This window comes from Nicotiana sylvestris, chromosome 3 (assembly GCF_000393655.2).
Source record: "Nicotiana sylvestris chromosome 3, ASM39365v2, whole genome shotgun sequence".
NCBI lineage: Eukaryota > Viridiplantae > Streptophyta > Magnoliopsida > Solanales > Solanaceae > Nicotiana > Nicotiana sylvestris.
In genome coordinates, this window is record NC_091059.1 from 220050734 (window position 1) to 220066726 (window position 15993).

A 15993-nucleotide genomic window follows, 5' to 3' on the forward strand; every position below is an offset into this window, starting at 1 on the left:
TTTACTAGTTTTCTTCAATCATTAACATCTTTTAAACATGATTTCAACTTCAAATCAATTATTTTCATGGGGAAAATTAGGTGTTTTGGGTAGAACCTAGGTTTTTCAAAAATGGGGATTTGGACCTCGATTTGGGGTCCGATTTCAAAACAAATTATATATTTGAGCTCGTGGAGGAATGTGTAATCGGGTTTAGGTCCGAATTTCGGGTTTGGACCAAGCGGGCCCGGGGTCGATTTTTGACTTTTGGGGGAAATCTTTATAAAACCTATTTTCATGCATTATAATTGATTTATTTAGCACTTATTGATGTAATTAAGTAACTTATGACTAGATACGAGCGAATTGGTGGTAGAATCGAGGGGTAAAGCTACAATTGAAACTTGAGTTGTGTTCGAGGCATCGGGTAAGTGTTTGGTCTATCCTTAGCTTGAGGGATTAAGAGTTGTGTCCTATTTGCTATTTGCTTCTTGTCGAGTACGACGTATAGACATGGTGACGAGTATCTATACGTTGGTGTCAAGCATGATTGTGAGTCTTATAATGTGATTTTCATGATTTCGTTGTATTATTCATGCCTTGGTGAAGACTGCTAATTGTTGTATAATATTTGTGGAAAGAATTGTGACCTATGAACATTGAGGAGCGTTGCCTCAAGTTGTATAGCGAAATTGTGAAAGTATAAGTGACAATTGAACGTTTAGAGCATTTTCTCGAGTTGTGAAATGAATTGTGAAAGTATAAATGATAATCGAACCTCTAGAGCATTGGCTCGAGTTGTGAAGTGAATTGTGAAGTAAAATCGAGAAAGAGATGAGATCATTATGTTGTCATCCTTGCCGGGCTATTGTTGATTTATTTGTTGTTCCCTTGTCGGAATTTAATTGTTTAATTGTTGTTCCCTTGCCGGGATTTAATTGTTTAACTGTTGTTCCCTTGCCGGGATCTCTATTACTATTTTGTTTATTCCATTGCCCATTTGCTTGTGGTTGTCATTTGGGTGAGGAAGAGTGTTAAAGCACGAAGGGTGATGTCGTACATTGTTTGTTATTGTGAGGAAAGAGTATAAAACACGAAGGGTGATGCCGTGCCGCACGACGTACCATTCCGTGCCGAATCTATTGATTACATAGTGAGGAAAGAGAGTAAAAGCACGAAGAGTGATGTCGTGCACATTTTGATCATATGACTGTTTTGGTGAGGACGAGAGTAAAAACACGAAGGGTGATGCCGTGCATATTTTTATTATATAACTGCTTTGGTGAGACTGAGAGTAAAAGCACGAAGGGTGATGCCGTGCAATTGTTGATTTCTGCTTCCTTGTTGATATTCTAGTTATGTTGTTTCTTTCCTTACTTGATGCCTTTCTATTCGAAACTAATATCTCCCCCACAACATGTTTTCCCCCTCCCATATTGACTGATTATTTATGTATTTCTTTTCCGCTGTATATATATATATATAAACTGCACATGTTTATTTGGTGGTCTGGTCCTAGCCTCGTCACTACTTCGCCGAGGTTAGGCTAGATACTTACCAGCACATGGGGTCAGTTGTGCTGATACTACACTCTGCAATGTGTGCAGATCCAGGAGCAACTTTTGGACAGTAGTTGGAGGGCTTCCTTCAGTCCACTCGGAGACCCAAGGTAGACTTGTAGGCGTTCGCAGGCCCTGACATCTCCCTCTATTTCTACTTCCTGTTTCATTTCCTTTTGTTCCGAAACAGTGTATTGTATTTCTTCAAACCTTGTATGTAGTAACTCTTAGTCAATCTGTGACACTGTGACACCAAGTTTTGGGGTATTTGAAGTTTTAAAAGTTGTAATAGACGTAGCCTTAAGCTATATAATTGTTGACTTCCGCTTATTTATTTAAAATTCCGCTTTTATCATATTATCGACTTGTGTTTGTTAAAAGGAAGCAAAAATGAAAGTGTAGCAATTAGTTAAGGTTTGGTTTGCCTAACTCCTATTAGTAGGCGCCATCACGACTCCCGAGTGTGGAAAATTCGGGTCGTGACTAGTTGCCATGTGTAATTTTAATAGGTCGCCACTTGAATTTCTAATAACTTGCCACTTGGCTAAATGAGAAGGCAAACTTCTTTGCTTTAATATATATATAGATGTAATTATTACACACTTAACTAAAAAATAAAAATCTACAATATACCCTTAATACATGATATAATATAATTATATATTCATACATAACTAAACAAATATTAGTTTATGATATACCATTATTATTTGGTGTATATAATTTTCTACGCATACTAAATTTAACAATCACAAACCTACAATATACCCAAAATACACTAATTCACTTAATTGGAAGTTTAAGGAAATGCCTTCAATGGTGCAGATTATTTTGTATCTTCCTTTGATGGTATGTCTAGTTTTGTTTGAAAAGACGGAGTTCATGTATAGAAGGTTATTATTGGGGAGTCTAATTAGGAGATTTGTTGGGATTTGATTGACTATGGAAACTGCTACTAATATAATATTTTTGCTGCCTCATTTATTATTCAATAAATGATGCTAAGATTCTATAGATATTTTTTAAATCTTGTCTAGTTATATAAGTGTCTCAATAACTTAAGGGTTCATTTGAACCCGTAAAATTTGGCATTGACAAATTTATATGCGTGAAAAAAAGTTACTAGGTATGCAAAAATATTAGACTTTGAACCCAATAAATTAGATAAAAGTAATAGAATTAGGAATATGAACTTATAAAATTTAAATTCTGGATCCGCCTCTGTGTACTATTTGAATCATTAGCAACTAACCAATCAACAGTTTACATTACAGCGTTAGGTGAAGTTTTATTTTGTGTCTCATACAACTGACACTAGTTGTATGAGACTCCTTTTTGGCTCACAAATTTGTGGACCCTAATCTTAAAAATCTGGGTCCACAAAAATTTGAGACAAAAAAATTACCTCATACAACTAGTGTCAAATGTACGAGACACAAAATTAGAAACAGAATAGATCACTGAGGTCGTCGCTGAAAGCAGATGCCTCACTGTTTTTGTCACAGAAAACAACCACTATATTACAAGTGGAGTGTTTTTCTTTTAGAAATACAAAAAAGACCATTGGTTGCAATTGGAACTATTGAGAATCCGCAACTGAATTCGGTCCCAAATTATGTACGTAATACATTATTTATTGAGCATAAAGTTTAAAAAGGATGGAAGATATGTATAATTATAAATTATCTTATTAAAATAAAATATGATAAGATTTATAGTAATTTCTTCTAAATATAAAATCATTTTTTTTTTCCGGACAGACTAAAAAGAGGAGCGACATAATTGTGAGTAAGGGAATACTGATACCCTGTATACAAATCCGCAGAAAGTCTCCTGCATGCATTTTCTGCAATACCCCATCAAAATTCACACAACCAAATTGGAATCACGAAGTAGCAAGAAGTACGATAAAATATTTCACACTCCACCCCAATTAGCAATTACAAAGTACAATTAAAACTTTTTATATCTGATATGTTCCATTTATGTGATGCTATTAAACTTGACACAAAATTTAAGGAGAAAGAAAAACGTTTAGAAAAATATCAAACGTACAAACCAAATGTATTATTTGAAGTCGTCCTTTTAGACATGTCATGACATTTTCATAACGATAATATGTTACTAGGATAAAATGGAAAAGTTAAAGTTTAGAATATTTTCACTTGTACAGGAGTCTCCGTCTGATAATGTTGAACTTTCTCTTTTTGTGATAAGGTTGCCTTGTTTGTTTCTTGGTATTTTTCAGTTTAAGTTAATTTCCTTTCAAACAAATATCTATCATTGGAAATTCTGACAAATTTTATTCGGGCTTGTTTAGTGCCATGGCGAGATATCTCATGGTGAGATATTCCACGGGATTAGCCATCTCATTTTCTCTATGAGATATCTTATTATTTTTGTATAAAATTTATTCCGAAATTAACTAATTAATACAAATAACTAAATATATGATAAATACAATCTCAAATCCTATACTGAAATTATTATCATTATTTCATGTACCAAATGATACATTATTTTGCATGGTGCGTGCAAAATTTATTGCGACTTAGAAAGTATATATAGCCATGAAATTATAATGACCCTAAGCTAGTTCTATCTATCGTTTAAGATTTTAATATACACATTAAGAAAACTATTTAATAGTACTTGTAATTATATAAAAAGAGTATTTGACTAGATTATTTCTATATCTTCCTTAAATGAGTAAATAATGGAGTAATGACTATATGTCACTTCGAATTGTGAAGACGGAATTGCAGAACAAATATGCTCCCTCCATTTCAATTTATGTGAATACATTTGACTCGACATAGAGTTTTAAAAAAAGAGAAGATTTTTAAATTTGTGGTGTAAAATGAGGCATATATATTTTGTGTGGCTATAAATCATCGCATAAAGGTAAATTGTTTCCAAATAGGGAAAATAATTCTTTTTGGCACAGACTAAAAAAGAGTAGTATATTTGGCCAAGTTTCTTTTTGGCCAATTCTTTTTCCAGCCAAAAGTATTTTTTCAAAGTTAAGGTATTTGACCAAGCTCTTGAAGGAGATTTTTTTTTTTTTTGAGTAGAAAAATATTTTCCAAAAGCACTTTAAAGAGCATTTTAAAGAAAAATACACTTATGACTTTGGCCAAGCTTCTAAATTAGCTTATTTTAAGAAATGGCTTTTCTCTAAAATATTTTTCTCAAAAGTACTTTTGGTGAGAAGAAGCTTGTGATTTGCTAATTAATTCGAAAAGAACTGAGCAACAATTAGTGATTAACCAATTTTTTTTAAAAACACTTCTATGTGTATTTTTTTCAAGAATACTTTTCAAAAAAGTGCTTTTAAAGAAAAGACGTTTTTCTGCTTCTCCAAAAATGTTCCCGCTTCTACTCAAAAATACTTTTTTTGTCTTCTAAAAGTTTGGTCAAACACTTCAACTTTAAAAAAAAAAAAAAGAGACACTTTTTGTAAGAAGCTTGGTCAAACACTAATTGTTGCTTAAAAATACTTTTTAAATTAATTAGCCAAACACAAACTGTTTTTCATTCAAAGTTCTTTTTTTACAAAAATACTTATCAAAATACTTTGAATTTTGAAGCTTAGCCAAACACGTTATCAGTGCCTTAGCTTCTTGTTTTCTGAAGTGACAAAATGATCTGGACCAATTTTTTTTCTGGTTAAGGTGACTTGATTAAAAGGACCGGAGGGAGTACTGTACTAGTGTTTTTAATAGACAATAGTGATTCTAAATTCAACAGCAACCTTTTAGATTTATTTTATTCATAGGGAAAAATTACTTTAGTACAATATTAGTTAAACGTAGTCTTTTCCTTTATGTTTTCTTTTACAAATAAAGACATACCTATTGTTTTTTCTTTTCTTTTTTTTTTGTTTCACGAAAGACACACCGATTGTAATAAAATAATTTTTAATGTCTTGGAGATTATCGCGTAACAAGTCAAGAACCCAACAACCATTAAATAGTAGTGCCAGTATACTCATTTTGATTACTTTTATTAGCTTTGCCTTATAAGATTAGGTTTCTATTATTTTGATCATCTTCAATTTCTGATTTTACATTATTCCTGGTTTACACGTATTTTTGCTTGATTTAAATGGTCACTCGTGACGTCACTTGCGTGATGGTGCTATTGGTTCAATGAAATTACCGTGGATAAGTAAAACAAGGAGTTAAATATACTATTGGTTCAATATACTATTGGAGCTATTGGTTCAATGAAATCCACTTTAGCACGGAGAAGCTGCAGGAGGCCAGTAAAACAATGAAAATTTAAATATACTAAGGAGTTATTTGGTACGATGTATAGAGATTGGTAATATAGAAATTAGTTATGTTGAGATTGTTTCTTATGACTATTTGTTAAGATATATTTATACTGATATGCATTGTATAATTTTTTAAAAATTATTTGTTTACAAAAATATCCTCTATATTCTTTAGCTTTGAGGAATTTCAAGCGTAATTTTGTCTTTAATCATGTTTGTGCATGTATCACTAATATCATGATTTGCTATGTATGATTATATATGAATACCAAATAGAGTGATAACTAATAGAATTAATATATAGGTTAAAAAAATATACCAAACGAAAGATTATTAATATCAAAGCTAATACATATAAACGATCCCTAAATGATTGGAATATACTAGTTCTAACTCTTTTAAGTTTGTTTTGCTGCATGTGTTGACTGAAAAAATGAGCAGATAATTGAAGTGAAGCTGTGGGAAATTCAAGGAACTAGGCAAGTGAGAAATTCAAGGATCAGTGTGGGTGGAGAGATTGCAGACGCCTTAAGAATCACTAACAAAACAGATATTATTCAACATAATAGAAAACAAGAAAAACTTGGCCATGATATCCGTTCACCGCTTCCTTTGTCGGTCAGGTGAATCTATACTTCCTTACACTACTAAAAAATAAGAAAAAAATATATAACGTGGGATGTGATTTCTATTCTTTTTGGTAAATTCAATTTTCTTGTATATGGATGTCAACAATTAATATTATACCAATTTTAAAATAAATATATATAAAATAACTAATTTTGACTATAAATCCGCCTTTGGCATCCACACCTTCCCCAACAGATTAAAGAAATACTTAGTGGACATAAAAATTGTAAATTTCCGGAAAAAAAATTAAAAAAAAACATAAGTGAAATGGTATTTGAAAGTTCAATTTGTGCCTCGACATGAGTGGACATACAATTTGAATATTTTGAAAAATAATTTTCTGGAGTTTTTCAAATTTCTGAAAAATTCTGAAATTCAACTTCAAGTGAAATTTGAAATTTTTCGAAAAAAATGAAAAATTTCTTATGGACCGAAAAAGCCTAAAATGGAACACTTGATAAGATTAAAGAGTAGAGCCGAATAACATCTTTATTGACGAATCTCACAACTCTATTTATCTCTAACGCTCTACTTAATTGAGAAGGTTCCCCCTAAATTCTATTGATCAACCATTCGTTCATGCGTTTCAACAATCAACATTTGAGAAGAAGAAGAAGAAGACGGATTTATTTAATGCTCGAGGAGCTTTTTTTCAAGATTATTGGATGAATAAAATATAGGCAAGTGAATTTTTAGTGGTAGTTAGTTAGCACACCTATAAATTATAACTATGACAGACTACATAGTGCAGTAAATAGAGTGAGTTTTTTTCACATAGGAGTTCTTGCTTCTCGAGCATAATAGAACTAAAACCATTTGATAAACCTTTTAGTACCATACATTACAATTTCTTCTTCATTGTTTATTCATGTTAGAAGATCGTTTTGACTCATTTGGCATTACAACATGTTGTTCCCAAAACTCACAACCAGGAAAACGCTTAGAAGAAGAAGATGAAGAAGAACTAGGAGGAACCGGGGGCTGTGTACGTTCAAGTTTAACTTCATAATCTGAATATATTTCATTAGCTAATTTTATTAAATCATTTTTATGAGAACTTAAATCTTGTTCACTATAGTTCAACTCCAGATTTTGATATAAAAACTTAAGGGATAGTTCTATATGTTGTAATTTCATCATAGGATCTAACAATGCACCAAGTAAATATATAGGGGGTACAGGAATAAAATGTTTAATAAATATAGCTCTCATGTTAGGTATTATATCACTAAAGAAAGGCTTATCCTTAAACCTAAAAAGTAACGAAGCTATGTCATTCAAATAAATAAGTATAGAAAAGTGTGCAGTAGCAAAGCAAAACTGTCCTAAAAATTTAACGATCTCTTCACATATATCCCAATTTATGTTATTCAATCCATTTTTATCCTTATAATCAAGAGATTCATTATAAGCTTCGGTAAGAATGGGTTTGCACATAAAGGCAAGGACTAACATCTCATATGTACTATTCCACCTTGTTGGAATATCAGTTGTTAGGTATTTTGCTTTGTGATTTTGAGCTAAAAACCTTTTGTAAAATTCATTTTCTCTTGAATGACAAATTTTCATGTAACGCATGGCTTCTCTTATTTTCCTAAGTTCAGGTTGAAAATGAGCAATTCCATCTGTAACAATTGAATTTAGAACATGGCATGCACATGTAACATACCTATGCTTTAATTCATTAACAGCTAATTCATTAGGATTTTCTCTATAAAATGAAATAGAAAATATCTTATTACCAAGACAATAACGACATGAATACTTACCAATCATGTCTACAATTAAACCTACATCATGAATATCATCAGTTAATATGGTTTGATATGCTAAATTATTTTTTGCATAATATAGTTATCATCAATCCAATGGGCAGTTAGGCATAAAATAGCTTCTCCTACTGAATCAGTATGAATTATGTCAAAAGCTAAGGTTACTTTACTAGAAAGAGACTTGAAATTTTCAATTATTTGGTTTTGATACTCAAGAAATTGTTTCTTAATTTCAGGTATAATAGTACTCCTAGGGATAGGCTTATATTCGGGATAATGGGCAGTTCGAATATAAATTGTTAGAGAATTTATGAAACTTGTATTATAAAGAATTGACTCAGCACTTATTAATTTAACTAATTCAGCACGATTTTTTTCTTCTGAATATTCAGTGGGATTGTAAAAATTTGAACATAATTTCTAGTAAATTTCTGAAGCTCCTACTATAAAGTGACTCAACGATAATAAATTTACTTAGTTCCCATTCGTCTACCTTTTTTGAATATCTAAATTGTTTTCCAGTTTTAGGGTCAATATTAAGTTGTAAAGCATTACTAAAACAACTTTCACTATGTGAGCTAAGTTGATCATGGCCACGCTTATTTTTTAATCTAGTATTACCGGATGGTGATGACATGATTAAGAAAAAGTCAAAGAAATAAAATAACAAATAGAATAAGCAAATAAGTAGAGAAAATATATGAGTAAACGTTGAAATAAGTGATAAAAAATAGAAAATAATAATTAAACAAAATCGTACTATAATTAAGCAAAATTAATAACTAAAGATGAAACAATGGTACCAAATTGACGAAATACAAAAATTTGAAATCCCATCGCCGGTGTGCCTTGAGACTGACTATTATAAATTGATAGGATAGGGAGATAGAGAGTTTTGAAGAGAAATATAGTGTTTGTAGTGTAAAGTCTAAGGTGTCTTATAGATATGAAAAGAGAGTGATTTTTTTTTTTTTAAAAAAAAAAACTTTAACAGAAAGGGACAACGGTCATATGTAATATAGCCGTTAAATGGTCATAAATGGTAAACAAAAGCATTTGGAAAGAGAATAAAGAAATCAGCCCTCTGTTTCCCAGACTCTGATATGGACAATGATCTCATTTGGCCAGCAAAAATCACATTATTTTGAGAAGTGTTTTTTTTAAAAGTGTTTTTCTCAAAAGTACTTTTGGTGAGAAGCAGTTTGTGTTTGACTAATTAGTTTGAAAAGCACTTCCGAGCAGCAATTAGTGTTTGACCAAGCTTTAAAAAACTGCTTCTAAGTATATTTTTCTCAAAAATACTTCTCAAAAAAGTACATTTGGAGAGAAACTACTTTTTTGCTTCTCCTCAAAAGCATTTTTTTCCTTTCAAAAAGCTTGGTCAAACAGCTCAATTTAGCAAAAAAAAAAAAAGAAGCTTGCAGGCCATAAAGGCTAATAATGTCAGACTATTCATGAACAGAAAAAAAGGATTAAATGACAAATGATGTGTCTTCTTCCATGTAATTATAGTTTAAGGTTTCCAAGAGGGATTGCTCAGACAAAAGGATCAAACGGGAATAAAAATAAAAAACATTACATTCTACGTCGCCTCATCAGTAAATAGGAACAAAAAGGAACAACCTTGAAATTTTCGTTTCCTTCTTTTTGGTTGACCAGAGGTTGAAATTCGAGAATTTGAACTCAATTTCCATTTTCCATAGCATAACTGTAAATTTTCGACCCATCTACACACTCTGCAATGTGAGCTCATATTTGGAGCATTCTCCTTTTGCCTGTTATGTTCCTATAGTACGGGTGAAATACACAATTAACCTTTAAAATGGATAGTCTTAAACTTTTATCTCCATTTATTCATGAACAGACAACTATTGCCCTTCGCTATGGCTGTACTTTTAACTTTCAACCTTAAATTTGACGAGAGAACAAACAGGGGTCAAAAGTTACAGACAATCCGATATTGTGTAGAGATTTACATTTTACAATGTCTGTTGGGGTATTATCACTTTAACCCTTGTCAGAAACTATTTATATTTGGTAGCTGAAAAAATATATATAAAATTTGTATAATTTTTATACAATTTTACAATTTTTATAGTGCCATTTTCTCATGTTCGTTGGTAAGATCCCCAAAGAAGTTCTCGTTGGGGGGTGGCTATATTTTTTTTCCCCTGCTGTCGGTGGCTATATAGATTTAGGTAAACTACCAGACCAAACGGCAGTTTCCCTTTATTCCTTAATTGTACATTTGTACAAATGCATTTTCTATGGACTAGAATGACTGCATTGTTCATCCTATATATCACCGTGGACCTTTATAGTGTTTGTATGATTAAGCAAATTTTGTAATTCAGAAAGAAAAAAAAAAGGCCTCATGTGAAACGAAAAAATTCATATTTGATTTTTTGAATCGATTTCATATTGGATTTTTTGAAATACGAATTCAAGTTTCAAACTGGGTTTATAGCGGAGTGATTTTGATGGGTGAATCTTGGGTAGGTCGCCACGTGTGCTGTGAAAAGTCAGTTAGGGACCATGAAAAATGATGGAAGTGAGCCTACCACTTCTTTTCGTAGTTAAGGTAAAAGCATAAAAGCTATCGGCAGCGCAACAAGTACAGCAACAACAACCCAATATAATCCCACTTAATGGAGTCTGGGAAGTATAGTGTGTACGCAGACCTTACCCCTACCCTGAGGTAGAGAGGCTGTTTCCAAATAGACCCCCGGCATCCTTCCCTCCAAGAACTTTCCACCTTGCTCTGAGGATACTCGAACTCACAACCTCTTAGTTGAAAGTGGAAGTTGCTTACCATCAGAGCAACCCCACCTTGCTCCAAAAGAGCAAAGATTGACTAATTGGCCGGCCCACCTCGAAGCCCCAGCTCCCTTAACGTTCCGACACGTCCCCATCTAACGCCGGTCTTGCACGTTTACCCCCTCCCTTACGTTTTATGTTTTCTACTGCTACTTCAATTGCGCCTTAACCATCCTTCATATTTTCAATTTTTTCTCTCTTTTTTCCATTTGGCATCTGTGAGGCTTCAATTGCACAAAAAATTATATTCAATGACACTGAAAGTAAATGGTCGAGTTTTTTTTTTTCTTCGCTTATTTTATGGTGTGAATGTCGAAGATTAGGATAGCAGGGGAAGTGGTCTAGATTGTTTATACCAGTAGTATTAGTACGAACTCTCCCATTCTGTTGATAGTAGGTTTCTTTGACTACTCGACATTTTCTTTCATTTTGATCACTTTATTATCGTATTGTTTTTTTGCTGCTTTACATGGTTTTTTGGTGTTGTCCCTTCTTGCCTATCTTTTAATTAGTGTGGTGCTTATGTTTTTATGCGGTGAGGGTCTATTGAAAACAACATTTCTACCTTTCACAAAGGTAAAAGGTAAGGTATGCGTACATATTACCCTCCCCAAATTTCACGATGTGGGATAACACTGGGTATGTAATTGTTGTTGTTGTTTGCTTTCTTTATGGACAAACCTTTAAGATTAAAAATAAAAAATAGTGTCCGTAGAACAAGTGAGAGACAACTTCATAAATTTAAAGTTCTACCAAGAAACAACCAGAGTTAAAAACCAAGAATGGTTTCAAAGTACCCAATTTGAGCAAATCACCCACTACGGAAGGTCACTAGCTCAAGATAAATAAACAAAAAAAATGAGAAATCAACCTATGACTTATTATTAATGTTTTTTTAATTATATTTTTTTTTAAAATAGTAAAAAATCGTGCAAAAAATTGGTAAATAAAATATAAAACAATTCTAAGTGTAAGCATGCAAAATTTATTGAATTGAAATTCAATAAAATATTTTGGACTGTACTTTAAATTTATGTTAGTCCAAATAAATATTATGGGTCAATATGATTAGATTAATTATATTAGTCCAATATATATGGATTAAATAAATAAGTCTTAATCTATTGGGCTAGCCCATTTAATTGGGCTAAAGTGATGAGCCCACTTAATTAAGCCCAAGATGTTATCTTCCTAGAGGCCCAGTTTGGTGTCATATGTCAAATGACGTGGCGCGCCAAGTCAAATGAAAGAGCCAAAAGAATCGTGCCATGTGTCAAAATGACAAGGCATGCCCAGTCACACTAAAAGTCCAATGAAATCGCGCCACGTGTGCAAGTGACATGTTCTGGCCAATCAAATGCGGCCATGTCACGCTTCAATTTGATTGGTCGGAAAGAGTTTGTTCTTATCACAACTCTTCCCTTCCACAACTATAAATAGGGGTCTTCATAACTCAGAAAAGACACCAGAAGTTATAACAAGAAGCAAGCAGGAGCTCGTGGATCAAACGCTGCAAATTCCTCCACAAGTTTCAGGCTTCAAGTTCAAGTTCAAGAAATCAAGTGCAAGTTCAAGAACGAAGAACAAATTAAGGTCAAGTTCAAGCAATCAAGTTCAAGCTCAAGAACAAGATTATCGTTCGAGGCAACAAATACATATTCAAGATCAAGCTCAAAGGCCCTTGAATTTATTTACTATTGAAAAGAAGAATCAGAGGATTCATAGAGATTGTAACACTCAAATATTCGAAATAAAATACTACGATTGTTGCGATATTTTTCGGTCTTGATTTTCTCGACGCAAATTTATTGTCTACACTAAGTTATTTTCTTCTATTCAAATTATAAATGATCTGAATCACTTACAACTAGGGGTGTCAATAGATATTCGAAAACCGACTAAACCGGTCGAACCGTACCGTACCGAATCGATTTTTAGGTTTTTTTTTTTAAAGAAACCATAGGTTTTTATATAAATTTATAACCACACCGATAATTAGGGTAGGTTTTTTATTTTATAAAAATAAATCGAAAAAATACCGAACCATACCGAATAAATTTTATATGCGAAAAATATATTTATTTAGTAAGTTTAAAAATAATAATAAATTAAATTTTTCTTTGGGACTTGGAATTATAAAAACTATTACAAGCCAACAAGTAATTAAACTCAAAATATTAATTCCTAAAACCTATTATGCTACTTCTACTTAAACTAAATTATTTCAAGTATCTTTATTAGCAAGACACAAAGTATTCTAGCGTTTATGAATTGCAAACTACAATGTATTGAATATATTTCCTTTCATATAATTTTGATTTATCTTTTTGAATATTTTATCTTCTATAGATTTGAGTCACAGTTTGGTTAATATCTTTCAACTCGTGTGATTTATATTTTCTTTGCCTTTGTTTGTTTCTTTTACGTTGTTATAGAATAGTTGATGGATCTATACTCTAGCCATCTTTTATTTTATTTAATTCATCACCCTTTAAACAGTAAAAATGTCTAGAGAGTTTTGTTAAATCATATAAAAGAACGTATGTTATTGCATTCTATTTCTACTGGTAAATTTTACATGATATTTTAAAAAAATAATGAAAATTAACTGAACCGTACCGATACCGAAGAGAAACCGACATAATTGGGACGGTTTCGAAAAGTCTAATTTTGGTTATACATAATAGAATAACCGAAAAATTGGTATGGTATAAATTTTATAAAATACCGGCCGAATCGAACCATTGACACCCCTACTTACTACCATTTATGCCTTAAAATTGCGCGGGGCGCCCTATTTGGTCGCCACCATTTAACCTATACCTATTTTTTTTAAAACTTTTAACTTGTACTCACTTTTTAAACAACTTCAGCCCCCTTTTTCCTCCTCCTTCTCCTCCTTCGTTTTCTTCTTTCTTCTTCTACAACGATGACTTCAACATTGCTCTCTTTGATTAATGAAGCTAAATCAAATATACTAATGACTCCCACTTGGATTATTATTATAACATTAAAAATCACCTAGACTGACTACTGAAATGGTTCAATTTTCCTGCAAAATACAAGGGAATCAAAAAGGCAAAGAACTGACTTCCTAAAGAGGCTATTAAACAAAATACATATTCACATCAAGCAACAACAAAGCAGAAAATACAGCCAATGTATACACGATAACAGACACTCGAATAGTTGAACTCTGAGATGTCGGACTGAAAGGTCCAAATGCTGTCGGAGGGAATAGCCCATCTGGAGTCGAACTGTCGAATAAAAGAAAGCAAATTAGCACAGAGAAGCAATTATTTTGTAATTTACCATGCATAAAACATGAGAGCATAAAACATGCTGAAGTTAATCAAATATAGAACAAAAACTTCAACCCTAGAGCTAAAGTTCCCCAGTTACAAAGACAACAGTTACAAAACAAAAACTTCAGCTCTGGAGCTGAACTTCAGGCCCGGCTACTAGAATACTGAAGTTTTGCGTGATTGTCTTTGCTACTTCAGCCCCGTATGCTGAAATTAAGCGAAAAAGCAGGTACCTTTATAATTTTTTTACAAAGCGGACACAAGTTAAAACGTGACACAAAAAGCGGATATAGATGCAAATGCCCCATTTATGCGGAAGAAAAAACATGAGAACTCATTAGAAGATAGGTCCTTTTCTCATACTAGAAGTCATTAGAAGTCTCCGTTTCCTTTTGCTTATTAGTCAATTAAAGTTGAAATGTGTTACCGTCAATTTTCAACCGGATTAAGAATAACTTCTGCCAGATTTGTATTATGTGCCCTTCAAGTTTAAATATTTTTATTTTATTTTCTAAAAAGCATACAACTAAATATCTTAAGTTCATACTTTATGCTTTTACTAATCAAATTATTCAAAACTAATTGAATAAAATTGCTCAAATAGTCATGGTTCTTGTGGTTTTTTTTGTCATAAAAATAAAATCACCGAAAAAATGCGATCCAAATAAGAAATGCCCTAGTGTCAAAAATCAATTATGCTATGTTTTCAATATTTGGGATGAAACTTTCGCAGATTAACTTTAGAATAGAGAGCTAAGTCACATAAATTTAATTGTTGCCACAACGAGAAAGTCCAAAATAATTTGTCTGTCTATTTGATGACACTATTATTTTTTACGGAAGTCAAATGAATTTTTATTCTCATTATTATTGTAGACACTGAAATTTTAACAGATCAAGATAAATCCTAAATTCAAGACAATTCTTGAAATATTAAGAGTCTATTAGGGTTACTTGATGGCTACTCCACACAAACCCTAATTCATATCTATAAATAAGGCTGCATGTTTCCTTCAAAGGGGATCTCAACAATTCCATAAAATCTCGGAATATGCACAAAGAGATCAAATATGAGATCTATGAAATTGCATGAAACTCTTGAAATATTCGTTAAGAGATCAAAGACATGTCTAATATGTCTTGCTTAAAGTCTTACATTCGAGAAATATGCCGCTAAGGCCCTCGAATCACGTAGAATAAATCGGAGGAAATAATCAAGGGATAAACAGAGTTGTAACCTGCAATGTTTATCAATAAAATCCCTTTTTGTTATTGTAAACAATTATCTTTTCAAATATTTACTAATATCTTAACAGTAGAATATAACAGGGTTAATTTTTTTTTTTAATAGAGCATAAAATCCAAATATTATTTCAGAACGATTCAAATAGACCTCAGACATCCTTCCCTCCAAGAACTTCTTACATTGCTCTTGGGGAGACTCGAACTCACAACCTCTTGGTTGAAAGTGGGGGTTGCTTACCATCATAGCAACCGCTCTTGTCCTAGGAAAGTAATGTATAAGTAACATTTATTTCAAAACACAATAAAATTTGTTGCGTATTAATCGGGTTGGATTGGCTCTTTTTGTAATTGACAAGTAACGCTTTGATGACATGGTTACATCACGTGCCACCGCTCTCTTTATTCAG

General features: G+C 32.2%; 1 protein-coding gene across 1 annotated transcript; it reads right to left on the reverse strand.

Annotated features, from left to right (window-relative positions):
• Positions 1 to 7302: 7302 nt before the first annotated feature.
• On the reverse strand, positions 7303 to 8223 carry LOC138888697 (zinc finger BED domain-containing protein RICESLEEPER 2-like). The gene has a single exon (XM_070170609.1). The coding sequence runs from the start codon at positions 8221 to 8223 to the stop codon at positions 7303 to 7305; it is 921 nt and encodes a 306-aa protein (XP_070026710.1).
• Between the last annotated feature and the right edge of the window lie 7770 nt (positions 8224 to 15993).